Below are 27,413 nucleotides of genomic sequence, written 5' to 3' on the forward strand. Positions count from 1 at the left end.
TTTGTTTAAAAAAAAAATGACATATAAAAAGAAAACATTTTGTTTAGTATGGCTGAAGCCCCTTAAAAAAACAAAAAAAAACAAATAAAGAATAGAAACAACATGTGGATGAGAACATGATGTTCCTCATTCCAGTGATCCTGTAAGGGTTTTTTTTTTTTTGGGCCTGGCCTCCCACGAAGGCAAGATTGAACTGAGTTTTAGACTTTGTGTTGGCAGTGACACCTTAAAAACCCTTTTGGATGCGCTCCACTTGGAGATCCTATTTGAACAGCTTTACAACAAGTTATAACAACACACGTAAGGATATAGGCTTGCCTTCTCCAGCTATTGTGAGACGTTGAAAAAAGTATGAAAATTAAGAATTGTAAATGTGTAAGCCTTAGAACTGCATTTAATGAAATTGTAATTGAAGTTTTTTTTTAATAGTATTTCAATGACAAAGTCAATTATCTGAACTCAATTACAATTCAGTTACGTTTACAACAGCAACATAATAAAGCCTCAAGCAGCATAGCAGGGTCCAAAGAAGTGGTCGGGGTTGTAACCCAAGGTCACGTATCCCAATGTTGGGGATTAAAGTTTTGCCTGAATTTGGTGCAAATTGGTGGAAAAACAGCTGAGACATTGAATTTAAAATATTTTAGCATTAGCATTAACCTAGCATTAGCATGAGCCTAACATTAACATTAACCTAGCAATAACATTAACCTAGCAATAACATTAACATAGCATTAATATTAGCCTAGCATTAACATGAACGTAGAATTAGAATAAACAGCATTAGCCTACCAATAGCATTAATGTAGCATTAGCATTAGTAATAACCTAACATTAATGTAGCATTAGCCAAGCAATAACATTAACCTAGTATTAGCAATAATACAGCATTAGCATTAACCTAGCTTCAGCAATACTTAGCATCAGCATAACAATAACATTAATTTGGCATTAATATTAGCCTAGCATTAACATTAACCTTGCAATAATATTAACATAGCCTTAATATTATCCTAGCATTAACATTAACATATAATTCGCATTGACATTAACATATAATTTGCATTAACATAACATTAGCCTAGCAATAGCATCAATATAACATTAGCATTAACTTAACAATAGCATTAATGTAGCATTAGCATTAACCTAACATTAAAGTAGCATTAGAATTAACCTAGCAATAACATCAAGCTAGCAATAGCATAAACCTAGCATTAGCATGAACTTAACAAAAGCATTAATGTAGCATTAGCATTAACCTAACATTAACATTAGCAATAACCTAACATTAAACTAGCATTAGCATTAACCTAACAATAATTTTAACATAGCAATAGCATTAATGCAGCATTAGCATTAACTTAATAGCGTTGATGTAACATTAGCAAAAACATGGCATGACCATTAACCTTGCAATAACATTAATGTAGCATTAGCATTATTATTAACATAACCCTGCTTCCAAGCTAACTCCACAATCAAAACAGCACCATATTCTGATCAGTTTTCATCAATCTGATCAGGACCATTGATCATTTAGCAAAGATAGTTTTAGTATGAGTTTTAAATATATCAGGTCGTTATCGTCATCGGTTCTACTGTAGAACCATTAACTGTAATGAGGTTGTGATATACTGTAACATCCTTCAGACTGAGTAGAACCAGTGGACATCCATTATGTGCTAAATACAACACATGTACAGAAACTCAGTCACTGTACATGTGCGTCATTTCCTTCAATTCTACCAAATAAAAGAGCAACTTCCATTTTCATACTGGGAAGTTAGATCCAAAATGGAAGCATTTAAAAGGCTTTGGGCTTTTGTTGTAGGTTTAACAGAAGAACGTTATAGTCCATCAGCAGCAGAAACAGAGCAATAGCGCCATCAAGAGGACAGGGAAAGATTTTCTGCATTCAGTGCCTGTTAACATTTAAAAAAAATTAAAATAAAAAAATAACCAAAACGTAAAACCAAATAATCACAAAAACAAAGTAAAATTATATCTAAATTAAAATATAAATAACAATGCCATTAACCATACTGATTTAGAAATATTAACATTTTCACACACGTGAGAGATTTTTGGGGAATTATTTCTGAAGTAGAATCTCCCAGCATGCATAAATGTAAATATATATATATATTTTTTTATTGTTGATATATTTTAACAGTTTACTTTATGTGTAGCTTTTTTTTTTCCCTCATCTCCGTTTGCTGCTACTTTCTACTTAATATTGTTGGATTTTTATATATATTTTTTTCCCTGATGGAAAAAAAAAACCAAAACATTACGCTGTAAAGGTCCAAGTATGCCAAGATGCGACACTTGTATAATGTATTAAATTAAACTACCAAATATTTCACCCTGTAAAAACGGATGCCTGTTTTTAGGTTATACCGTGTTTCAACTGGAGCCAAAATGTTTCTAGTGAGAATAAAAGACACAAATTAAAGCAGCTCTATTCTCTTTATTGTCACAGATCCATTCTATCTGCACATATGGGTAAATGAAGAGATTACCTCCTTCATCTGAATGTATAAGAAAGCAGCGTACATAGCAATCAGGGGATTTCGGTGCGCTGGATTAACGGATGAGTCTTCTACATATACTCATTCTTTATTTTCTTCACATTGACTGAAAGGAGAAAACAATGACTCTAAAAAAATGGAAATAAATGACACTAAATTGGTTTTCTTCAGCCCTGTGCATGAGGTCTATACACTCTGCTTTTTCTAAATTTCTAAAGTTTGTTAGTGAAGTGCAGCGGTGATTTTAATAAGTGATAACAATCACTGATGAATCATTGAGAAGAAGAAGAAATGCAGTGGAGGAACATGTGGTGCTCTGTAATTGGTCATCAAACCAGGACATTTTGCGTGAACCATCCTTTAAGAGGATTTGTAGAGTAATGCTACCAAAAACAAATGCATGAATACTATTTACCTACGTAAAATAACACGGAACAATCATCAGAGTTCACAACACAACAGATCACAACTATCGGATGGAATGAATAAATAAGAGTTTTGAGTGGACAAGTCAGGATTCCATCTTAATTCTAAAACACACAAGAATACGCTGACAAAATGTGAAGAATTATTCATAGTTAGATGAAAACAGCACACACAAATCACCACTGAACGCCACATTTATTCCACAAAGGGTGAAAGACATTACAAAGGTCCTCAGTCCTCAGATCTGCCCTCTAAGATGCTCTCAAACGTAAAAGGAAGGAACTTGAAGCCCTGTCCGCAGTAAAACTTGTTCTGGAACTCCACCCTGAGGAAAAAACAACCACAGACCAGGTCAATTATCTTTTTAAATCACAATTACATTTTCAATTTCCCATGCTCAATTACGATTACAGTGACCAGCATTATTCCCCAATTACAATTACATTAAAATTATTTTTTCATCCTCAGAAAGTTAATGACAATTACGTTCTCAATCCCTAAAGTTCAATAACAACTAATCACAATTACTGAACCTGAAACAAACAACCTAATAAAAGTTAACCTTCATCTTGTGTTAGTTTTCTGTTAGCATCTCTTATGATAACTGCTCCTAAATCAGCTGTAAAATATACTCACAACAAATAGAACTGGAATATTTGCATTTCCTGAAAAAAATACAAGTGAGGATGCAGTTGCTGGCCCGCGTCACACTGCATTAGCATTAACATAGTATTAGCCTAATGTTAGCATTAACCTAGTGTTAGTGATTGCCTAGCATTAGTATTACCCTGGTATTAACATTAACCTAGCATTAGCCATGCAATGGCATTAGCATTAATCTAGTGCTAGCATTAATCCAGTGCTAGTATTAACCTAGCATTAGCACTAACCTAGCATGAGCTGAACATTAGTAATAAGACTTGAAGTTGAAATGGGTTGAAGGTAGAAGCTGAATGTTAAAGGTTGAATGCTGGTCAAAATCGGTTGAAGAATGTTTGGGGATGAAGGGCTTAAAAGTTGAAAAAAACCTGAAATTTCCAATAGAAATTAATGGGAAAGAAAAAATTGAATAAGTCAAAAAGTTTAAAAATTAAAAAATTCTGAAAATACAAACAAACCTCAGGAACTTTCTGACTTTTTTGATAGCTTGATTGTCAAAATCAGACAAAGTTAGCAACTACGGAAGATAAAACGAACAACAATAGTGAGGATGCCTCCTACATCCACTCTATAATTTCTTTCCTATCTATTGGTTACTTTGTTAGGCTTCCTAATCAATGAAAACATAGATTTTAATATTTTTGGTGTGGTTTGAGCCTTTTTTATGTCAGTAACTCCCTCAATGATAAAATGTGGGAAAGCATATTTAACTAATTGTTTACTATATGTGTAAAAACTATACATACAACTGTAACATGGTTCCTCAGTTTTGCATTACATTATAATTGACAGTTTTAGTTAATTTCAGTCAATTATCTTAACTTAGTTACAATTTAATCACTATTATGACAGCAACAGATTTTTTAAATTACAATTATAATTACACCATAACTGTAATTAATTACAGTATGTGATTACAATGATAAGTGACCCCAACCCTGCCAGACATGAGTGAACAATGAGTGTAGAGAGCAGGGATCAGGGTCACAGTGAGAGATGCTGCTGCTGCTGGCCTTCAGTATGCTGAGCTCGGCTCATTCCATCGTCTGCACGAACCTGCAGCCACTCATGTCTACACCTCAGGCACAGACACCAAAGCCTCTTCCCTTTGGAAATAGATCGCTCTGTATTTTTAAACGGGTCTGATGCTAAGAGATGTCTGGATGACCTTTAGAGCGAGGAGCCAGTAATACCAGTCATTCCACAGCTCGACTGGTGGAGAGAAGATACTGTCACAGTCACTGTGCAGCAGTTCCTGCAGAACTTCATTTTAAAAACTCTATATATAAAATAATATTAACAAAATATTTCAAATACACAAAAAAGTAGTCAGATTTGTTTTGTTTATAGTCAGACTTTACAATTTTGGTCTCTGTTTAATAAAGCATCATTACAGCTTCCAGAAAAACCAACAAATATAAAAACACCATTTATTTTTTCCTCTTTGAGATCAACATCTATTATCTCACCATCACATTATTCCGTGCCAGTATCATAGTGTCATTTGTAATGAAAGTACAGCTCTCCGTGCTCTCAAAGGCCATTAATTACTATTTGTGCAGACAGAGGAGCACTTTGGCATGCTTTGCGGGTGTGCCAGCTGATTATGAAACCACAGTAACAAAGACTGGTTGGAGTCAGAGTAGACTACAGAACAAGAGAAACATTTAAATAGTTTGCAGTGATGCACTGATCTCTTGAGGTTAAAAACCCCTTGATTAGCTTTAGAACTCATTAACAGCCTATAATAACTGTTATTGACTGGTTTGATTGACAACCTGTTATCTGGGACTTTGAAACTATGCCCATGTGATGCAAAGGTAGAATTGTGTTATTAAATTCAAGTTTTAAGGTATTTAACACAAAAAAGAGAAGCAATCGTAACATCTGTATGGATGTGAAAAATGCAGCTTTGAGCAGAAATCTCATTAAAACCTGTTAAATGAAAAAAAATGTTTTATTTTCCTGAGCTTTGTGTTTGGTAAATTCTTTTCAAAACATGTTGTCTTACGTCTCCTAAAAGCTCTCTATCGGGGTGTTAAACATAAGGAATGTGGGCCAAAACCAGTTCAATAGAGCAATAAAACACAACCTGCAAGTAACAGTAAAAACTACAGAGAACGTGTTTATTAAAATAAAGTTTACTTTTTTCTAACTTGTGCACTGGGAGTTGATGCTTACTCTGAAAAGCCTTCAAGAGAGAGTATCAGAATCAGAATGCCTTTATTAATCCCAGGGGGAAATTGCTTTTGTTTCAGCCACAGAACACATCACAAATAAAAGAATAAAAATGTTAACAAAGAGAAAAGAAAGAATAAACAATAAATAAGTGAATAATTAAGTAAAAGACTGTTAAAAATAGGGATCAGAAACACACACATTACAGTAGTAGAAAAAAAAGTAGGATAGATAATAGTTATAATAATAATAATAGCAATAATAATAATATACAAATATATACCAATATGATTCGGAATATACAAATATGATTCAAAATATACAAATATATACCAATATTATTCAGTACAAGTACACCCCAAAACAACTTTTTTCTGCTGAATATGTGTGTATTTGGGTATTAAGTAGTCCTGTTGATTGATCCTTGTCCCACTCTTCACATTTGAGTAAAAATAATCTAATTTTGCGTTTTTAACTGCAAAATGTCCAGCTCTTACAACTGAATTTTGCTATTGGTTGAATGGTAAGCTCTGGCAACCCCTGCGTCATCACTTCAACTGTTGGCCCCGCCTCTCCTATAAAACCTGACACCCGCCACCTTGCAAACTGTAGCGTGTAGGTCTAAGTCCTCCACCTCAAATGACCCCTCTGTGACAAAAGTGTCCGCGCTGTCGGACTCGCTCATATTTAGCTCGTTAGCTAGCAGTTGTGATGGGTTTTGATTCTCTGTGTGCGGGGACGGAGGGGAGGGGGCGGTTACTGAAAGTAGCTGGGCGTGTCATACTGCTACAGCAGTAACGCCCATTTTAAAAAAAAAATTCCCTCCAAGAGGCAGCTCAGCAGAAGGCATTTAGAATGTTTCATTTGCACCACAAGGTTAAAATGTTAGAAATACCATATGCCACAACTTTACTGGTTCAAGACCAAAATGACCACCTTGCCTCATTCCTAAAATAGGAAGGTGGGGGCGTGACTAAATAAATAAAACATTACGCATGAGAAATTAAAACCTTTTTTTCTTTGTATTTAAAAAAGAAAAAAAAAAAAAAACTTACCGTTCTAAAATATGTGATTGCAGATTTGATGTAATTTTATGAGTTTTGTAAAATAAAAGTCAGTTTTTACAAATTTTGTTGAAATTTTGTTGTGTACATTCTTCAAAGTGGGCGGAAGAGAAAAAGTGTGACACCCACTGCTCTATAAAATGCATGGATGAAAACACACAGACACACATATGACCCAAACCCCGCCCCCACCTCCACCCCAAGCCATCAGAGCTGTAAACCTAAAGGAAACATTACAAGACAAATGCAATAAAAACATTTACAGTAACACTTTTAAGCCTGTCCAATGTACAACTCACCAGTGCAGACGCAGTGCATGTAGGAAGGCTGACAGGCCTTCCATGATCAGGAGAATGGCCACCGTCAGAACAGCAAAGAAGTAAAAGACAATAGCCAGAAGGACAAACCCTCCAATGCTTTTACTGGACAGACCGATGTGCATCACCATCTTCCACAGCACCTCTGACAGCTCTGAGTGGGAAAAATAAAAACATTCACATACAGCCATGTTCACTTAAAATAACCAATGAACAAAGGGTACACGGATTACATTTTAAAACCAAATCAAAATAAATGATGTTGTTTTAATGACTTAAAATCTTGTTCAGTTTGTGAGATATTTGGATATTTAAGCAGAAATTAGAGCGAGAGCTTAAGCACGTCACATTCTGTCAGAGCAAACAGGAATGGTCCAAATAGTATCCAAATAACCAGGTGACTGAACAACACACGTAAGAACTTACACACAGCCTTTCTGAGGGCAGTAAAAATATTTATTTTGCACGTTATAATACCGCTAGCCACTAACGACAGCCATCAACACACACGTATGTTGATCAGAAGAGACGAGGAGCACCAGTAAATTCATTACACCACCTCTGGTTCCTTTAATCACATATTGTGTGTGTTTTGATTTATTTGTGTATTAATCACGTTCCAATAATGTGACCTATGCGTTGCTCCTTTTTTGTCCGAGAGTAAAAGTCTGCCCCCATCTGTGGGTCCACTCTGTGTAGCGAGCTAAAAACCTGAAGCTCTCGTCCTAGTTTTCCCATTAATGTCCAAATATCAAACAGTGCAATATTTAAATTCAAAACAGAAAAACGCTGCTCATCAGGTTTTTGATTTTGCTGCATTTCTGTTCAGGTTTTAAGTCAGTAAAACAAAATAACCACACCGTTTATTTGTTCTTTTGATTGACTTACGAGCATGAGCCAGACTGAGAGCCCAAAGTCTCAGGTAGGAAGCGGTGTTGGAGATACAGCCGAGGCAGTACTCGATGGTGTGAATGGCCTGATGCACGGCCACGTCCCCAAAGTTAAACTGTGGATAGACAAGCACACGTCAGCCTCAAGCACAATTTAACACTAGAGTGTTATAAGGTTCACCTACTCGAAGTCTGGTTATTACAGTTGTATGATCATTTGTTGTACAGGAAAGCCTCTAGCACTAAGCCCCAAAACAAGAGAAAGAAGGATTGTTGTCTTGGTACCCAGTAATCCCAACCAATCAGCTGTGATCCCATGCACACCACTGAGGCTGTAGGGAAGCCAAATTCTACAGCTGAAAGCACTGCAAAAAACACCAACCACAAGTGGACTATCACCAAGAAAACACCAGACATGGGGTTACAGAGGGTGAACTGCTAGACATGCAGGAGAAAAAGGAAAGGAACTATTGTGGGCGTGAGCTCCTGCCTCACCTCTTCTTCTTCACGGGCCTTGAAAGCAGGTGACAAAAGGCAACGCTTGGTTATTGGTAGCACGGGCACATGTGGACAAGTGAGAATTCAGTACACAGAAAGAAAGTGGTGAGAAAACAGTGTTACTCATCTAAAAACTTACAGGATGACATCAATAACAGCCAATGTAAGCCCATTCAGGGATTTTAAACCTAGAATGGGTCTGACATGATTGGCTGAATATTACAGTTGGCGAACTAAACCAATGTACATCTACCATCGGGGCAATGAAATGTCCTAAATATTTGGGTTGCATCACTTTAAAAGAAGGTCCAGCAGAAAAATATTTAACCTCTGAGTTCATGTTTTAAATGTTTTACTTCACACAGCCTCCAATAGGAGCAGATTTTGTGGCCTTGTTGTTTTCATTCAGTTGCAATTTCTTCGACAATTTTCCGTTATAGGTCATCCAACAAAAAACACTGTGTAAAGATGAGCAACTGGTAAGAATCATAGAATATACCAATGCATTCAACCCTCAACGCTATTAGGTTCACAAGATTGATACGACAATATTTTGAAAAGGAAATAAACAAAAAATTAGATAAAGATTTTTTTAACGTTATTATTATAACATTATCATACTTATTAAATTAAAAGTATTTGACTGTATGAGCTTTGCAAGTTTTAAACTGATTATAAAAATATATAGCGTCATCATGAGTAAGACGTCCTTAAAAATACACAGTCTTTCAACAACATAAACTATTTATGGTTCACACACACTTCCTTTTCTGACTTGTGGGCGCAGCCACAGGCCTCTTCTTCATCTAGTCTACCAGAAGAAGAATGACAACAACGTTAGGATAGAGAGAGTTAGCATGTCAGAATCTAAAGGGAAATTAACACCATGACCACTGCCCATCACATCCCCGCTACCACCCAACAAGCATGACAACTCGGACCACCTGACGAGACATCTTGTGATGTGTAAATATTGCAAGATCTCGTCACGCAAGACATTGTCTCAACAGTGTTGTTTTCGTCAACGATGACAAAATTATTTTGTTGACGCTCCTTTTTCATGGTGGCAACTTAACGTGACGAGCTAAATATGGCTCTAAACATGACGATACATGGGCGAGTTTTCATTGATACGACGAGAGTATACAAAAATGCCTGTCAAATGTTGATAATGCATGACATTTCTGCCAATCAAAAGTAAAAAAAAAATAAAATCAATTCTATCCTTATATGGTCACGCCCACCACTGCGGTCACTAGTAGTCACACATACATACGATTGAGTTTATTAATTCATTGATGGATCAGCCTGAACAAAGTGGCTTGCTGGTCAGAAACGATAGCGTTGGAAAGTAGCACACAGGTCTCGTCTTGAGAAATGCCACAGCCCTCATTACCATTAACTGTTGCTCACTAAACAGATGCAGCTAAACAAAACTAACCCTTTTCCTCTTATCATTCAGACAGCTCACGGATCTCCACTCGCTCGTCCACCCACACGCTGCTCACTGTCTTAAAGGAGTCACGCACTCTTATTACATGGATAAACTTTCAATACATCTTAACCTTGATTCCAAATGTAAACATTTATTGACCTAAATATGACTAAAACCAATAAGCATTTTTGTTCATAAGACTAAGACTGTATCTGTGTCTCACCCCTACACGGATTGTCAAAACAAAAAAATGGCATCACTCATCATTATAGGTGTTTAAAATATGATCTGTGAAAGTTTTCAGTCTAAAAGTTTCATGCTTTGTACATAAATAAAAAAAAACTGAATCTTCTTATTAAGGGAACTAAAGACATGTTTGTGACTGTGCAGGTAAAATGGTCTCCTGTTGTCTGTATCAGTTTCAGAAATGTGTTTTTGGTTCAGGCTTAAAGGAATAAGAAGGGACTTTAGTAGCATCTGATGCCTTTTAGTGGGAACAAGGACAAAAGGTATCGGTTCCTATCTGCCAAGGTGTTTAAATTATTCAGAAACGTGTTTGGATCCCGTAGCCTGTCTGCCATCCCCCTCCATCTCTTTTCTGTTGTAATGCATTGACAGGAAACTGCTGTTGAAACGAGGTTGTGTATCCTTTACCTCAGGTTCCTCATCACACTGCTGCGCGAGCTGGTCGTGCTGGATGATTCCAGCCTCGTCCTCGGTCGGCCCGTTGCCCACCCTGATTCCTCCAAAGTTCTGTGTGCCCTGAATGAGAAAGAGAATGGCAGTGAGACAATGAACACAGATGGTTTTCCAATTCAAAAATGGCATTGTTCTGATCTTACCAGATGTTTCTTCCACATATGCTGTCTTCTCAACACCAGAGTTTTTACAATTAACATACAGGGAACACACGCCAAGGCAATCACTATGAGGATAATCTGGATGGCCATCTACAAATCCAAGCAGAACAAACATTTAGAAAGCAGTTTTTGCAGTACAAAACAATACCTGAAAGTACCAGAGTGCATCACACCTGTCCTCTGTAGAGGGGCTTGTTAGTGGTGTCGCTGTAGTTGAACAGGAACATGTTGATGAAGGCTATGAGGAGGCTTGGTGCATCCTTGGAGATATGCACATTGTAGGATACCCATTTATAAAAGACCAGAATGACAAGGTATCCAAAAAGGCAGGCCATGAAGAGGATCTCGGGGATAAAGCCCAAGTAAATGTTAAGCGGCTTCTGGAAATAACTGGGGCAAAAAAAAATCAGTTGATAACAAATGGTCAACAATCACAGTGGTAGTGTGTATACATGCAGTATGGACTCACAGGTGGTTGAAGAGACTGAGAGTTACTCCAAACAGCATGTGCGAAACTCCAAGGATGACAGACATCTTCATCTTAAAGGAGTTCAAGAACGACAGCTTGTTGATGGCTATGTTCCAAATCTGTGAGATGTAAGCACAAGTGAAATCGCATATTTAGCTTCGATTGAGCATGATAAGGCTTTAAAATGATTGATCCAATAAGTCTAACAGGTAGGACTGGCTAATGCGAGTCTGAGCCTTTTTATAAGCTATGCTGCAGCAGGTTTAGGTTACAGTGAGCAGTACACTGTGTTAAAAGAGGTGTTGTCTGACTGCTCTCTGTACCATTCTCAAAGATGGAAAGTGCATGAGCTTTCAAGAACTACACGGGAAATTTGGATGAGAAAAACAACATTTCTTTAGATATTTACAAATCTAAGACTATTTTAGGAAAGAGGTAAAAATGTATCCTAAAACTGAACAGTATAATGAAAATTATTACTCTTATCAACAAGGTAAATCTCGGGTCATCTCAGCTTTCTATAAAGCCTTAGCAGAGAATAGAACAAGCGCTTCACTAAATGTCAAAAACTTATGGGAATCAAAGTTAAACAGAGAGCTATGATGATCAATGGTATGAAATGTGTATGACTCAAAGTACTACCATTTGCTTACAGATGTGGAGAGAGTTTAGGTGGAAGAATCTTACTAGATTCTTCATAACTCCACAGATCAAGAGCAGACAATTGAAAACCCCACAGCCAGTAAAACCTTTCTATAAGATGGTGAACACAGCCATAAATGACATAATGGGCTATGCTATTCTAAATAACTGTATTGTAAGGTACCTATAGGAAACATTGAAGATGCTGTGCAAATAAAACACTGGTACAATGTCAAATCCCCAAAGAAAGAGCACTGGTTTGAGATCATCCAGGACTTCTATATCTATATGATGGAAACATTAACTTAGTAACTAAAGCTTAAAGGACATACCTATGAAAATAACTGGCAGAAGTTGACTGTTTACAAAGAAGCGACAATTAATTGGATCACTTGAGAATGACTAAGATGTGAAATACACTGAGGAAATAACCCTGAAAATGTTTACCCTTATTGTTTACTTTGTTACATTTGCAAGTTGTTTGCATGTTATGAATTGCAAATAAAATAAAAAAAACAAAGTTTAAATAAATAAAACATGTAGTCTCTAAAACAAAAACTTTTAGAAGATGAAAGATTTACTGGATCGATGCCGATGGGGTAGGGCCCGCTGAACACTCCATCTACTGCTGGGTCCAACTGCAATGCTGCACTACCCTTAAGAGTGTCGAACCTGCAGTGGGTGACAACGAATGGCTTAAAAAAAAAAAATTAACCACAGCACAAATCAACGTCTCATAAATGTCCCATTACACTTACGTCCAGTTGCCTCCTCTTTTTGAATCAAACATAGGTCTGACGCTCCATCCAGATCCAAATATGTTGAGTGACTTTGAGAAGCAGTCATTGTAAATGAGGCCGGTGTACATGGAAAAGATCCCCATCAGTAGAATGATGTAACGCCCCGCAAACACCATGTTAAACATCTGTGGAGGTAATATCATATTTTAATCACAATAAGTTGATTTATCAAAATAAATTGGATTAGCAATAATTAAATCTTTTTATGCTATTTGAAGGGATGATAGACGAATAATGGAATGGCTGTGACGGGAGCCGTACCTCATTGTCGCTCTTCTGAGCAATCAGTCTTGTTTCTCTCAGCACCAGGTACAGAGCAGCAGATGTCATGAGGACCCCATGACCCAAGTCACCAAACATGACGGCAAACAAGAAGGGGAAGGTGATAATGGTGTATGGAGCTGTGGATGGTGACAATGAAATGAAGCTTCAGCCTTAAGATGATGATAGATGGAACGGTTGGCGAGTGTACAAATTTGAGGCGGATCAGATGAGTACTTGTAAACATAAAGATGATAAAGTCTAGATTGACAAACATATTTCATATTTCAATAATCATCATCAAAGTTTGGCTTTGCACACCTGGGTTCATCTCCCGGTAGCTTCCGATTCCATAAGCATCCACAATGCTTTGGAAGCCTGAGGTGAACTTGCTGGTTTTGTTGTAGGTGGGTGGAGTCTGATTGGTCTGCATCCGATTGAGAATTGAAGGCACGGTGGATCCGCTCTTCTCCTAAAGGTCAGACAAATGTGCATTACTATGTCACCACCGTTTTAAGTATTTGGCAGGCAAAGCCAAGAGGGGCGCCCGTTTGTTGTATGAAAATACATTTCTGGGTGTAATTCTTGATCACAAAATCTGCTGGAAACACCATTGAAAACATGTGAGAGCAAAAGTAGCAACGAGCATTGGAGTGATGGTGAAAGCAAGGCACGTTTTAAATGAGAGAGCACTGTATGTTCTGTATAGTCCACTTGTGTTACCATATTTAAATTACTGTTGAACAGTATGGGGCAATACCTAATAAAACCACCTCACAATCACTAAGCACACTACATAATATCCTACATTGTGTACTATATGCATGGCTCTTTTCTCAACACACCAATATGCTGTTTTTAAAATCACACACCTTAAAGTTTGGGGATCTGGTACAACTTAAGATTGCACAGATAATGTATAAAGCAAAAAACAACACACAAAAACTGAACACAGACAGAGAGGGTGGGGTTATAACTTTAGAGGGAAACTAAACTTGAAACTACAGTATGCTCAGACTAATTTAAAAAGCATGTGCATTTCCAATCGTGGGATGGTTTTGTGGAATGTAAATCTCACAGATGTTGATGGCATCTGTGCATTTTGTTTGTTTTTGTTCTGTTTTTCTTATGGAATATTTATTTGTATTGTCAATTTAGTTTATTTCATTGGATTTTGCAGTTGTTAGTGGTGAAGAATGGAAGTAGGACTTGACATGCATAGGCTTCTTCCAATCCCTTGTCGAACAACTCAAATGTTTATTATATTGAAATTGACTTTTTTTTCTTTATTTCATAAAGATTTCTGTTGAGATTTGTTTATTCGTTTTTATTAATTTTTTTAATTGTTGGTTCTAAAAAAATCATTAAATGTCCAGATTTGCTATTCCATTACTCACCGTTCCTCTACGCAGCGCAAACTGGATGGAGTCCATGTCGGAGACTGGACACCACACCTCGGCGATCAAACACTTCTGTGTAACGTCGATGTTGCACAGGTTGAGGGTGTGGTAGATGGCTTTCATTTTCCTCACTTTGATGAACCAAACTCTGACAGTCTTGGCTGCAGCCTGCAGGACTCTTTGCCTGTGATCTTCAGTCTGGTTCAGCACCTTTGACAGGAAAAGATGTGTTTAGATGTCTCTTGATGAAAATAACTGATATTGTGTCAATGAACTCCGTTTTCCATTGGTTGTCTTTAGCTCAATGCTATGCAGTAAAGGGTTCTATTTCATAATATTTCGTGAGATGTCTCACTATGGGATGCAAACTCTGCCTGCATTCCTCAGAAGCAATTATTTCAGTCTGCCAATCCTGACTGGCCGGTGAAGCGCGTCCGTCTGCTAAGGGGTGACCCACCTCCTATAAAAGAAGGACACGGATAAACGTGCACCATTCAAACACTTCTCCTCTCAGCTATCTAGTGTTTTTTTGCCAACTTAACTGTCCACAGACAGATTCTCTTTATTCCAGCCGCCGGACGCTGGAAGAACTAGCGCCTGCTCTAGACCACAACAGGTCGAGTAGTGGGTGAAATACAGCTCTTACCTAGCTTTGCTTGGTAGGTGCTGTCCTTCAATGCCAAAAGTCAGTAAACCTCCGAGCCTCAGCTCTGGCTGACGGCTCCTTCCAACGCTGTTGCTCCGGCACACGTTGGTCCCCAGCGACTCTTTCACTCTGGTGTTCGCCCCGCTGCATGCTCCGTGCCCCGTGCCGCAAGGCCGGTGCATTGATCTCAGCACACCTTGCTGTCGTCTTGGTCCCACTGCCCTCAGCGTCTACGGGCCCATGCGTACGTTGGTCCTTCCTCTGGGCTCTCACAAAAGTGTGTAGCTCGGCTCCAGCTCCAGACTATGGTATCCGAGCTTCAGAAGAAAGCGAAAGCTGCCGTCTCGAAAAATCCAAGGACAAGGAGGAAGAAAAAGGCTGCCTGACTCCTTTCTTCTCCTCTGACAACAAAACTGATGTTCCCTCGTTATCCAGTTTCATCTAATTTGCTTTCACCCGTGTATTTTCGGGCTGTTCACGCCCCATCCTCCCCTCTGCCAAAGCTCGGCCCTCTGCTCACCCCGGGGGTTCTTGCCCTGTTCCACTGACAGGAGGCTCCTCCGCTGTGCGGAGGATCCCTCTGTTGTTGGTCGGGCGGCCACCGGCAGAAGGCTCCACTGCGCTGTGGACGGGCCCTCTGGTGACGTACGGCCTGTTGCCGCGAGGCAGCTCCGCCATTGTGCGGTTGGGCTGCATGGGTGGCCTCCGAGACAGGGCGCCGTCACGCCACTTTTGGGCTCTCCGGTCTGCCTCCGGGAGAGTGCGCCATCGCTCCGTGTATGGCTCCTCTCTCAGAGAGTACACCAGAGTGCTTGACCTCTCTCTCCCTGAGGATAGAGAGATGGAAAGCACTTGCGGCTCCGCCTTGGGTGTTACGGACAATATCAAAGGGTTACAGGCTGCAGTTTGCATCTGTCCCTCCCTGTTTCACCGGCATGAATCACTCTCAGGCCCACGGAGAGTCGGCCCGTCTGTTACAGGAAGAGATCACAGCCATGCTGCGCAGGGGAGCGATCTCAGTGGTACCCCCCACTTGGTCTCGAGTGGGGTTCTACTCCAGATACATTCTGGTCCCCAAACAAAGACCTACGGGCCCTGAACAAGTACCTTGGGAAATACACCTTCAGGATGCTCAGACATTCCTCCGTACTGTGACAGGGCGATTGGTTTACGTCTGTCTACCTCAAAGATGCGTATTTCCACGTTCCAATATATCCCCCTCACAGAAAGTACCTACGGTTTGCTTTCTGGTGGGTGTGTTCGGCCTCTCTTTGAGCCCGAGGGTGTTTGTGCGCTGCACGGATGCTGCAATTGCTACGCTGAGGAAGCGGGGCATTCGCCTGGCTACGTACCTGGAGGATTGGCTGCTTTTGGCACAATCGGAGGTGGAGGCCAGGGCACACATATGCATTGTACTGGATCACCTGTCAAATCTGGGATTTGTGATGAATGCTGGAAAAAAAGAGCGTATTGTCCCCTACACAGGAAATAATTTTCCTCGTCTGTCCCTGAGCTCAGTGCCATTCATCGCGCGTCTTTCACCGGCGATGAACGCCCCAAATGTAAAGACGTTTGGGGCGTGTCTCAAATTGTTTAGAACGGGCAAATCTGTTCAGTTCAGATTGTGTCTTTGTTTACTCGGGTTGATGGCTTCGGCCATTCTCGTGATCTTCCTTGGTCGCCTTCACATAAGGAATTTCCAACTGTGGGTGGCCTCACGTGGGCTCGATCTTGTGTGTCATGGTGAACGGAGGGTTTTGGTTACAACAGAGTGCGGCACGGCTCTGCACCACTAGGGTGCCCCGGGCTTCCTGACGGATGGGGTGCCTATAGGCATTGTTACGTCCAGGAAGGTGGTCTCCACGGGTGCCAGCCTGGCAGGCTGGGGTGGGACCCACGAAGCTGGGGCTGTGAGGGGTCACTAATGTGGATTCTCCAGCGCGCACACATAAATTACTTCAAACTGTTAGCGGTGTTCCTCTCGCTGATCCACTTCCTTCCGCCTCTCAGGGGACATCATGTCCTGGTGAGGACAGACAATACCACATACATCAACCGTCAGGGCGGGTTGCGCTCGCGGTGGTTGCTGTCACTGGCACGCAAACTGATCCTGTGGAGTGTTGGGCGTCTCCTCTCGCTGAGAGCGATGCACGTCCCGGGGATCATAAACATGGATACCGACCTCTTATCCAGGGGCACGCCACTTTACGGGGAATGGATGTTGCATCCAGAGGTGGTGCGTCAGCTGTGGATGTGTTTGCAGGGGAAGAAAACGCGCAATGTTCTTCTCCCTGCGCAGCACGGAGGCTCCCCTCAGCGTAGACGCACCATCGCATGTTTGGCCACGTGTGCTTTTTTACGTGTTCCAACCGTTGGCTCTGATTTTCTCCACCCTGTCCAGGTTGAGGGAATGCGGACACACACTGATCCTGGTGGCTCCACTGTGGCCGGCCATGGGCTGGCGAAGATTTACCAGCTGCTGTGTGCACAACCCTGGCAGCTCCTGCTGTGCAGGGGCCTGCTGTCACAGGGGAGGGGCACAGTTTTCCACCTGCGTGCAAACCGTCTGGCACTGTGGGCTTGGCCCCTGAGTGGCTCAATCGGTCAGCCGTGGGATTATCACAGAGTGTGATTTCCACCATACAGAATGCTCGAGCCCCCTCCACTAGGTCTCTTTATGACTGTAGGTGGAGGCTATTTGAGGGGTGGTACCTCCAGAGGAACCACATCCCTTTTCAGTGCCTGGTGGGGGTGATTTTGTCATTTCTGCAGGACCTGCAGCCTTTTCCACTGTGAAAGTGTATTTGGCGGCAATCGGCAAGTCTGCCAGTCAGCACCCGCTGATCTGCCGGTTTATTATGGGGGCGCCTAGACTACTCCCCGTGTCCAGACCACTGGTGCCACTGTGGGATCTGGCGGTGGTTTTGGAGGGACTTAAACATCCTCCTTTTGAACCATTGGAGGAGGCGGGCCTGGAGTTCGCCTCTCTTAAGGCTGTCTTGTTACTGGCTCTGGCTTCGGCCAAGAGGGTCAGTGACATCACTGCGCTCTCGGTTCATTTGTTGTGTGCTCAGCTATTCCCAGGTGATGCAAAGATCATCCTGAGACCCAACTCGGCCTTTGTGCCAAAGGTTGTGGGCTCCCATTGACCTTTTCTGCCTCACAGGGTGAGCAGCGGCCGAATGTGTCATGTCCAGTTCGTGCGTTCCGCACTTATATGGATATGACGAGGAGCGATCAGCTGTTCGTCTCCTGGGCTGATCCCCGCAAGGAGAAGCCTGTTACTAAGCAACGCCTGTCACACTGGGTGGTGGAGGCTATTACTTTGGCTTACTCATGTCTGGATCTGCAGCCGCCTACTGGTCTGCGTGCACACACTTCACCGGCCAATCAGGATAGTGGTACGACTGCTGTCGTATGTCAGTTTTGTTTGTGTTCTACCTGTGTTTGTGTTGTGCGCTGGGGGGGGGGTGTCTCTCTATTAACAGCCCAAACAACGTGGTCTGTGGAAGTAACAGTTCCACTTCGGATTCGCTGAGCTTCGGTGGAGGGCGGCTACAAAGAGATCCAAGTTGACATCTGATGGGGCCAGAGGTGGTTCAGAGGGCGGGTTATCCTACCCATGCTCCAACCAGCACGCAGCACGTCCTTCTGTCCTTCCGTCCTTTGACAGCTGACAGTTTGACAGCGAGACCGACGCGGTTGTGTGATACGTTTTCTTCAGTTTGGCCCAGTTGGCAAGAAAACCTATGTTCTTTTACTTTTGGGTTCTATGTAACCCAGTTTGGTAATTATTATTTTTCTTATGTGGCTTAAATAAATAGCCCTGATTTTGGAAAAGATGTGTTGGTGTGCTGCTTGAGGCTGGTGTAGGATGATGTGTTCATGTGCCGTTCAGTGGCTCATAGGCTGAGCGTAACAATTGGCAGATTGAAATAAAAGCTTCTGAGGAATGCAGATAGAGGTTGTATCCCATAGTCAGACATCTCACTCATGTTACTCATAGAACCGGGGATATATAGAAAACCTAAAGTTCCTTAACACCTACAACTAAGGATATTGTTACTGAAGTCATTTAGTGGCAATTTTTATAGATGTTTCAGAGTGTATGGCATGGAGTTATACTTTAAATCCTGTGAGTTTATGTGTTAATGGATTCCTGTGCTTTAGTGGAAGTCTTGTTTGTCAGTCTCTGCATACTTGACAATAAACCCAGTGTGCATCTGACCAGCGACTCCTCATCTTTAACTCTGAGATTGTCTCCACAAAGTTCGACAAGAGTCATCAACAACCAATCACATGATGTGGCCTCTTGTAAAACTGACTCATATCCTCACACCGAGACATAATTACTTCACCTAATACTCAAATCTGAGGACACATTCCTTTTTGCTAACCAATACAATACAGGCAATTGTATTCAAATGCCCCAGGTTTGAAATTGCTCTTTGTGTGGAGCAGTGAGAGTTAGTCTCGCTTCAGGAATCTCTCCGGCTCAAAACATGTGATATTTAGCTGACACAGCAAAGTAACATGAGAACAAGCAGTATCAAGTCATACAAATGTAGAATATAAATCTTAATGATATGATGTTAAAATGCCATAATGTAGAGCTATAAAAGCATTGAAACATACAGGCTGACAAAACATCACAAGATAAAAAAAGACTACTTAAAAAAAAAGCATCTTAACTGCTCAGCACGGTTATCACAATCAATTTTATCTTGAATGCGGTTGCACTTCCTGTGAAACCGGAAGTTTATTGTGAAAGGACCTGTATGGGTGTACTAAATGGAAATTGAAGGTAAACACAAATGAAGCAATGCAGGGAGAGGGAAAAATGCTGAAAGATTAACTGGGAGAGCTACAATCAAAATTGGGAACGTGATATGTTTATTACAAGTGTAAGACTATATGTTTTTTGGTTAATTTAGTGAATGTGCAGACCCATGATAAACTAGTTTTGTTTGTATTGAAAGGGCTAAGCTAATGTTTTTTTTTTTTTGTCTCGTGTTTATTTTCATCCAGCACTTACATTGCATAAGCTGGCAAATGTTAACAAGGAAAACTAAATAAAAAGTCACGAAATCATCAGCCCCGGGCTACTTATAACATAAAAAAAAAAATCATATTATCTCACCTACTTGCTTTTTGTCTGCACTGACTGAAGTTCTTACCATTTGCAGGTCATCAATGCGAGCGTTCACTCCTGCCAGCATCTCTTTCCTCTCCTGGGGGGTTTCGGGGCATGGGTACAGCGTTGCCCTGAATCTGAGTGCAGATGTATGAGTACGGTCAGAAAAATGTCACCTACAATTATATCATTCGCTAAAAGTGTTGCTGATTCACTCACCCCTCACAGATCTTCTTCACTCGGTTCTTCAGCTGGTCTCCTTGGAAAAATATGATGAAGACGGACTTGTGGACCTGACTGCCCTGTAGAGAGTAGAAGAGTGTGGTCATTTGTGTTACCCTTCTTCTAAGATACAATATGAAGACATGATCGTAAACTGTTGTTTACCAATGGTGTCAGAGAGAATCTGACACTTTTTAGGACTAATGAGAAAGTTGAGTTTGAACATCAACAGATGACATACAAGAAGAAATGTGTGAAATGAAAAATGACAAAAAAAAATGAGGCAACTGAGATAACTGGAAAAAGCTGCAAAACATTGCTCTTTGGGTATAAAGTAAGGGTGTCCTGATCTAAATGATATCAGCAAAAAAACTAGCATCGGTTTATATCAGCCTGCATTTAAATATCCGATATAAGCACCCCGATACATAATTTGTCTTTTTTAAATTTAATTATCAAGGTTATTTTCCAGGGACCCTCCCCCGATAATTAAAAAAAACATTGTATCCATTAATGAATCATCCTACATTACACCTAATTACTTCATGCCTTGTCTCACTTTCCACTATGCCACCATGATTACAATCCACACGTAATATGTAAGTATATATGTTCTTTTCTGATCTTCAATTAATTTTTTGTTAAATATTTTTATTTGTCTTTTGATATTAAATGTTTGTATTTAATTTAACTTTGTTTATATATTAGTTTTCCTCATATACTGTATTAAAGATTAATTGTGAATTTTGTCTCATGATTTTACAAGTGTTTGTTTGTTGGCCTTTGTTTTAAATTGTTTGTGTTTTAATGTGAGCTAAATAAGTAAATGAAAAAAATAAATAAATAAAATGGGTCAGTTTTTCTCATACCGACTGTTGCTGACTATTGTTCTGTTTGAATAATATCACTTGAACAAGTGTTTTCTAACATTCCACACTACAACATAAGTAATAAAAGTATCAAGGATTTGCCCTGATAATGGCTTTGAACCAAACTAAAAGATGCAATACCTGGACTGCATCTATACCCCTAGTATAAAGCATGTGTGAAGCATAGATCTTTACATAGGAGCAGTACTGACTAAAGTAGGGTCCTCCAGGGGATCCTCAATCTCTGCCTGTCGCAGGAACACATTCCCTCTGCAAACTCTCCACAGCATCCTCTCAAAGGTGGGAATACGCTCCCTCCCAATGACTCCAGCCACAAACCTGTAACAGGCGAAGAACATCTTCATTCTCGCACACAACAAACTAATTATTAGTGTATCATATGTAATTATAGAGCACGGCTGGCTTCAGCTCTTTGTTATTAATCCAGACGTTAGTCGGAAGCAAAACACAAAAGAAGATTGCACAAGCAGGAAATTACTATTTTCTCACTCTGCACTTCTTTAGTTCAGTTGATCTGGCAACAAGTTCAGCAATAATATACAACAGGTCAAAGTGCAACACTTTATCTGTTCAAGATTTTAGGCCTTTAAAGAAGACCATTGACTAAATGAGTGAATAACTTTTAGTATCTAATATGTTTTCTTGTTGTACCCTTACCCAAGTCTAAGTGGAGCCACCCTGTGGGGCTCATTGGGATCCAACAGAATGGATGACTCTTCCAGTAAACTGGGATCCTCCATCTGTATAACAGGTAGGAGAGCACCATTAACCCTGACAGAACACGACACTTCAAAGCAGAAAGAATTTGTCTCTCAAACATTGGGAGTTAATAGCTAAACAGCTTGTCATCTGGTTAAATCATTCACCTCAATTAAGACACATAACAACTTGTAAAAGATGGACATGGCACAGTTACACGGTACAACACAAGGTGCACGTAAAAAGAGTCTACGGTTTATGCAAGTTGTGGATTGATAGAAAGTAAGTTCATATTAAAAAACCATGGCAATTAAAAAAATCAAGAATGAAGAATCATGAAATTCCAAATAAAGGCTAAATCGAAGGTTTTAACTTTAAGCTATAATGTAATTCAACTGATTAAACCATTAACAGATTTGTTCACTGCTATTCAGGCATCATTATGCAAGGCCACGATGAAGCAGACCTCATCAAAAAACTGCTGAGTGCGACGCAGGATGTGCTTGAGTTCCGTCAACTCCAGGAAGTTCTTCTTTAGGGCCTCTTGGTTTGTGTTGATTTCCTTCAGTTCGTTCTCTAGTTTCTCAAAAGTAGCCTGCAGAAAGTCAATCAAACTGTTCAGAGAGCGAAAGAAGTGAGAGACGTTTTTAAAGTTAAGAAGAAGAGTTACCTCCATGTCAATCATGTCTCTGGGGGAGGGCACTTCTGGGTTTTCTCCTGTGTCAACAATCTGGATGTTGGCCTTCTTGATTTCTTTCTCCACAAATCCTGTCAGGAGGGAAATCAACCCGTCAGGATTTATAGAACGTTATTTTTTTCATCACTGTGACAACAGTAACGTATCATTTGCAAAATAGGTGTGAGGTTTGTTTTTTTATATAACATTAGTAAAAGAGGCATTTGTGTGTAATAATCCATTCAACTATTTCTAAACGTGCTCAAAGAAGGAATAAAACTTTTTTTGTTTCTGTTTAAACTCCAAACAATCTTTCAGACCAGGAAAACACTTTTTCTAACCCAGCAGCAGGAATTTCCTGCCTGAGGGAAAACCGTTTGTTTGTCACCACATAACGTCTCGTGTGATGCTAAAGGCTCTCCTGAAAAGTAACTCACTCAGTTTACGATCCATCTCTTCACATCGACGGACTTCATTGACAAACTTGCGCTGGAAGACGTTTACATCAGGATTGAGCTGCCGAATGGAAGAAAAAAAATTATTGTATACACAGATCAGAGATGATTTATTAAGTGCTAAATTGTTTTAAAACACATATTACAGCATATCAGCGGCCTTTCTATAGTGAACTGAAGAGACGGTGCTGATGCACATAAGGTAGGCCTGCACAATTAATCAAATTTGAATCGTGATCACAATTTTGGTTGCTATGATTAAATAAACCTGATTGTCATCGATATTTACATTTATAATACGGGCTCTGCACTCTGTAATAGTGTATTCATCCAGTTAGACTTTGGTACATTTTAAATTATTGGGTAATTATTATTATTTATATATAATTCTTATTTAAAGCTTTATTTTGCACTGTAAACATATTGTTTTATTTAAAAGTAGTGAAATCAAAACAGTTTGAAAAAAATGATTGTTTTTATTTGCAATTTTTAACATACAAACAAACAAAACAAAAACAATACTTTAACAAAGGGTAAACATAAAAACAGTTTTGTTTTTTTTTTTAACCAAACACGATAAATAATTGTGATCAAAATAATCGTGATTATCAATTTGGCCATAATCGTGCAGCTCTAACATGAGGTGAGCTATAATAAGGTAGATATGGTCCCTCAGGTCTTATTAGGGACTATGTAGAACAGTATGCAGGAGTCAGCTGTTAGCACATGATGGCCAATCGGAGCACATTCTCAAAAGTGCAACTTAATAAAACCCTGGGTGCCCCACATTGTCGACTATATAACTGAACTTTGGTTAAGGAAAATTACTTTGTGACTCGACTTACATCTCGAAACTGCACCATCCCGATCTCCCCCAGCTCGCTGACACAACAGTAGGCAGCCTCAGACTGGAGGAAGAGCTGAGCCAGCGTCATCTCTTCACTTCTGAAGAGTTCTCCCATGTTGCTGAGGGACGCGAGCACTCGGCACCCCCAAAACTGTAGGAACAGTGAGAAATTACACATGTTCACTCATTGGTAGACTGTTTTTTTTTTGTTTTTTTTTTTTACTGGAGTTAAACACTGCAGATTCAGATAGGTTTATTATGATACGCATAGATAAAAACACAGTTTCACTATGAAATGTTTTTGTTGCTTGCTTCCCGATACAGCGACAGAACAGACAATCACATAAACATAAAGTGCCCTACAACAGAATCAAGTGCAATTCAGACAATAAACAAACAATGAAATGCAACACGACAGAGTCAAACTTGAATGGCACCTCAGTGTAAAAGTCACTGATGAGGCTTATGTCAGATGTGTGTTACCTTGACAAATGTGTGTGAAGGTGGAAAAAATGTCAACCAGCTAGAACACGTGCTGATTCCATGATCCGTATAGGAATTAAACTATGCAGCAATACAGTTACATTACAAAATGTTTAATCTTCTCAAACAGTAAAGCAATAGATATCTTGCATAACAAACTATGAGTAAATAGAAAAGACTTTATTCATCAACCAGGGACAAGGATATCACAAATTGAGTACAAAGTTAAAGTTGTACTCTTTTTTTTTCTATGGCCCAGAGAGTAGGGCTGGGCAATATGGACCAAAACTCAAATCCCCATATCTTTTTTCTCAAAATCGCGATATACAATATAAATCTTTATATTTTTTAATTCAAATAAAGTCTGACCAGAAAGACAATTCAGGGTTAAATTTGCTCATGCAAAATGCCACACAGGCACATTTATTAACAAACAGCTGCATAATAGTGGCACATTTTGTACTAGAGGTGTCCCGATCCGATATTGATATCGGTCCGATATCAGCCAGAAAACAAATACCGAATTTTATCGAACTGCATCTAAAATCACCGATATAAGCGCTCCGATAAAAAAAAATTCCACTCCAGCATTTCTATCCATAGGTGACTGTGGTTCACACTATTGGTATTGGTACGGTACACGTACATAGCGGTTTAGGTTATAACCCGATATCGTAACAATGTTTAGAGTTGGGTTAGGTTGGCCAATGACTGACCTATCACGAGACCTAAACTGGCCAATGAGGGGCGCTGCGTACGGATATAATGTCGGTATATTGATACGGCAACCGTACGGATAGCCACAGCCAAACTTCAACTATCCCACTGTAAAATGACCACACAGGGCTTATGGTGGATTAGAAAGCAGCATGTGACCTGTGGCTCTATAAGCTTCAGCAAGGTTCCAATCTAACAGAGAAGATGAGGTTGTCGTCTGACAAACACACCACTACCACTACTACTGTAAGAGACACCATAGGCTTCACCTGGCCGAGCACAAACTGTCAGACTGACTCAGTTTAAGCTGCTGCTACACCTAAACATGCATGAACAAACAGCAGAGGCGGTATGTATCTTCTACACGACACGGATGGTCGCTTTGCGTAATTAACGGGTACTTTAAAGTTTTAATGTTATTATACGTCGTCTCTGGTGAAATTAAACTTTCAAAAAGACATGTTATTATCAAAGTGGTTCAGTATCTTACTGTTAAAAGTATATCGCCAAGCTAAAAAAAAAAAAAAAAAAACGAAGGCTAACGCAGCTACAGCACACCTGCTGCTCGACTTTTACCCACTTTAGCTCAAAAAGAACAGCATCACTGCGACAGTCGTACGCAGTTACACAAACATTAGCAGTTCTCTTATTGTGGTTCTTACTTCTCTCGGGTTTCTGTGTCCTTCTCTTCGTTTCCTCCGTATGTTGAGAGAGAGAGAGACTGATGGTGGATTTTAAAGCAGTCAAAAACAACTCCGCAGCGAGCTCTATGCCGGAAGTAACCCGGCGCCACATTATGCTTGATATAGTCACGTGATCGCTAAGGGCGTTGAGAACCAGTTGCTCTCGTTCAACTGGCAAAACTAGAACCTGTATCTTATTTTGAAAAGGCTTTCCGACATTACGCTTGGTGTTGTTGTTTAACTTCACTATTACCCTTGGCCCTCTGGTGTTGAATGGGATGTAACTACAGCTACACTTCAGATATCTATTAACAGAGGTTTGACAACATTAGTGCCACAAAACGATTATAAAACTAGTTAGTTTTATAGTTATTGTATTTAACTGCTGTATAGTCACTTTGACACTTTTATAAATTATCTATATATAATAATTGTAAGCAATAACTATAAATAATAATAATAATTATTATTATTATGATCATTATTATTATTATTATTTATAGTTATTGCTTACAATTATTATATGTAGATTATTATTATTATTATTATTATTATTGTTGTTGTTGTTGTTGTTGCACATGTTTTGTTTATATATATATATATATATATATATATATATATATATATATATTGTCATCATCATCATATACGACTAGAACTACAATTGCATTATGTGTGATCATTTATAAATCATGTATATATTATACGTATTATTTAATAATGATAACAATGGCGCATTGCAAAGCATTCATTGATGTCATCAAGTGGCATCTCTCCATTGTGCAAACTAATGGAGAATCAGAAGTCAGATTTGCCTCCTTAATTCCATTGAAGGGAACTCTTAGTATTACAAGGCACTTCAGCGTATGACAATATTTCGTGCAATTTCTTGGTTGCAACACTGTCAACACATTTTGGGGATCCTGTTCGTTTTGGGAATCTCTTCCAGCATGACAGCACAGCCACACATAAACCAAGGTCCCTAAACACATGAATGAGTAAGTCTGAACTGGAGTCTTGACCTCAATCCCTACAAAGTAATGATTGCTTTAAATGATAGTTGACAAAAAAAAGAAGGTATAACCCTATAAGTAACATTGTATATAAACCTTTTGTGCCATTAACATGAGCCCACCACTGATCCAAGGCGAAGTAAACATTTACAACAATTATTTAGATGTTATAGTCCATCAAGTGTTATCCAATATCCTCAAAAGGAAGGCTAAGTTCTTTCCCCCCGACTCTTCAGGTCATCATATTAAAGACTGCATGCTGATAAAATAGCAAAATGTTATATTCTTAGATTTAAAGATAAAAATAAAAATGGATGAGTGACCTTTTACATACATATTCCTCTTCCGGTAACCAGTAAATCCTGGGGAAATGGCATCTGCATACAGTGTGAAGCTCTGATTTCATGGGCTGTGGCCATTATCATGTTGTTCTCGAATGAACTGATGCTTTTTGTGGTCTAAGCTCCCCTCTGTCAGAGCTAAGTGTCAGCTCACCCATGGAGGTGGAGTTTGT

At 39.7% G+C, this 27,413-nt stretch overlaps 1 protein-coding gene across 5 annotated transcripts; it reads right to left on the minus strand.

Annotated features, from left to right (window-relative positions):
- Positions 1-3,136: 3,136 nt before the first annotated feature.
- On the minus strand, positions 3,137-27,390 carry atp6v0a1a (ATPase H+ transporting V0 subunit a1a). 5 transcript variants are annotated; one of them, XM_028454360.1, is made up of 22 exons: positions 27,234-27,390; positions 24,002-24,154; positions 23,139-23,217; positions 22,696-22,793; positions 22,492-22,620; positions 21,984-22,066; positions 21,518-21,644; positions 20,434-20,516; positions 20,258-20,351; positions 14,432-14,644; positions 13,356-13,506; positions 13,035-13,174; positions 12,732-12,898; positions 12,555-12,645; positions 11,332-11,450; positions 11,036-11,252; positions 10,845-10,952; positions 10,657-10,764; positions 8,565-8,582; positions 8,068-8,185; positions 7,162-7,333; positions 3,137-3,285 (listed from the first exon to the last, which is right to left on the minus strand). In XM_028454360.1, exons 1-22 carry the CDS (start codon positions 27,303-27,305, stop codon positions 3,192-3,194), a joined length of 2,634 nt encoding a protein of 877 aa, XP_028310161.1. In that variant the 5' UTR covers positions 27,306-27,390; the 3' UTR covers positions 3,137-3,191. The 5 variants fall into 5 exon arrangements, with proteins under 5 accessions (XP_028310161.1, XP_028310160.1, XP_028310164.1 ...); XM_028454359.1 differs by having other exon boundaries at positions 8,565-8,609; XM_028454363.1 differs by having other exon boundaries at positions 8,565-8,609; positions 27,223-27,356.
- Positions 27,391-27,413: the final 23 nt, after the last annotated feature.

The sequence above is a fragment of the Gouania willdenowi genome, chromosome 8, assembly GCF_900634775.1.
Source record: "Gouania willdenowi chromosome 8, fGouWil2.1, whole genome shotgun sequence".
Lineage (NCBI taxonomy): Eukaryota > Metazoa > Chordata > Actinopteri > Blenniiformes > Gobiesocidae > Gouania > Gouania willdenowi.

What these genes read in the sequence shown, in the direction of transcription:
- atp6v0a1a (XM_028454359.1), bottom strand. Translation starts at nt 27,305, where the DNA reads ATGAAATCAGAGCTTCACACTGTATGCAGATGCCATTTCCCCAGGATT. An exon ending in ACCCCATCGGCATCGATCCA is followed by an intron (nt 11,451 to 12,554) that starts GTAAATCTTTCA and finishes TACATCTCACAG; the next exon opens with ATTTGGAACATAGCCATCAA. An exon ending in AGCCCCTCTACAGAGGACAG is followed by an intron (nt 10,953 to 11,035) that starts GTGTGATGCACT and finishes TTGGATTTGTAG; the next exon opens with ATGGCCATCCAGATTATCCT.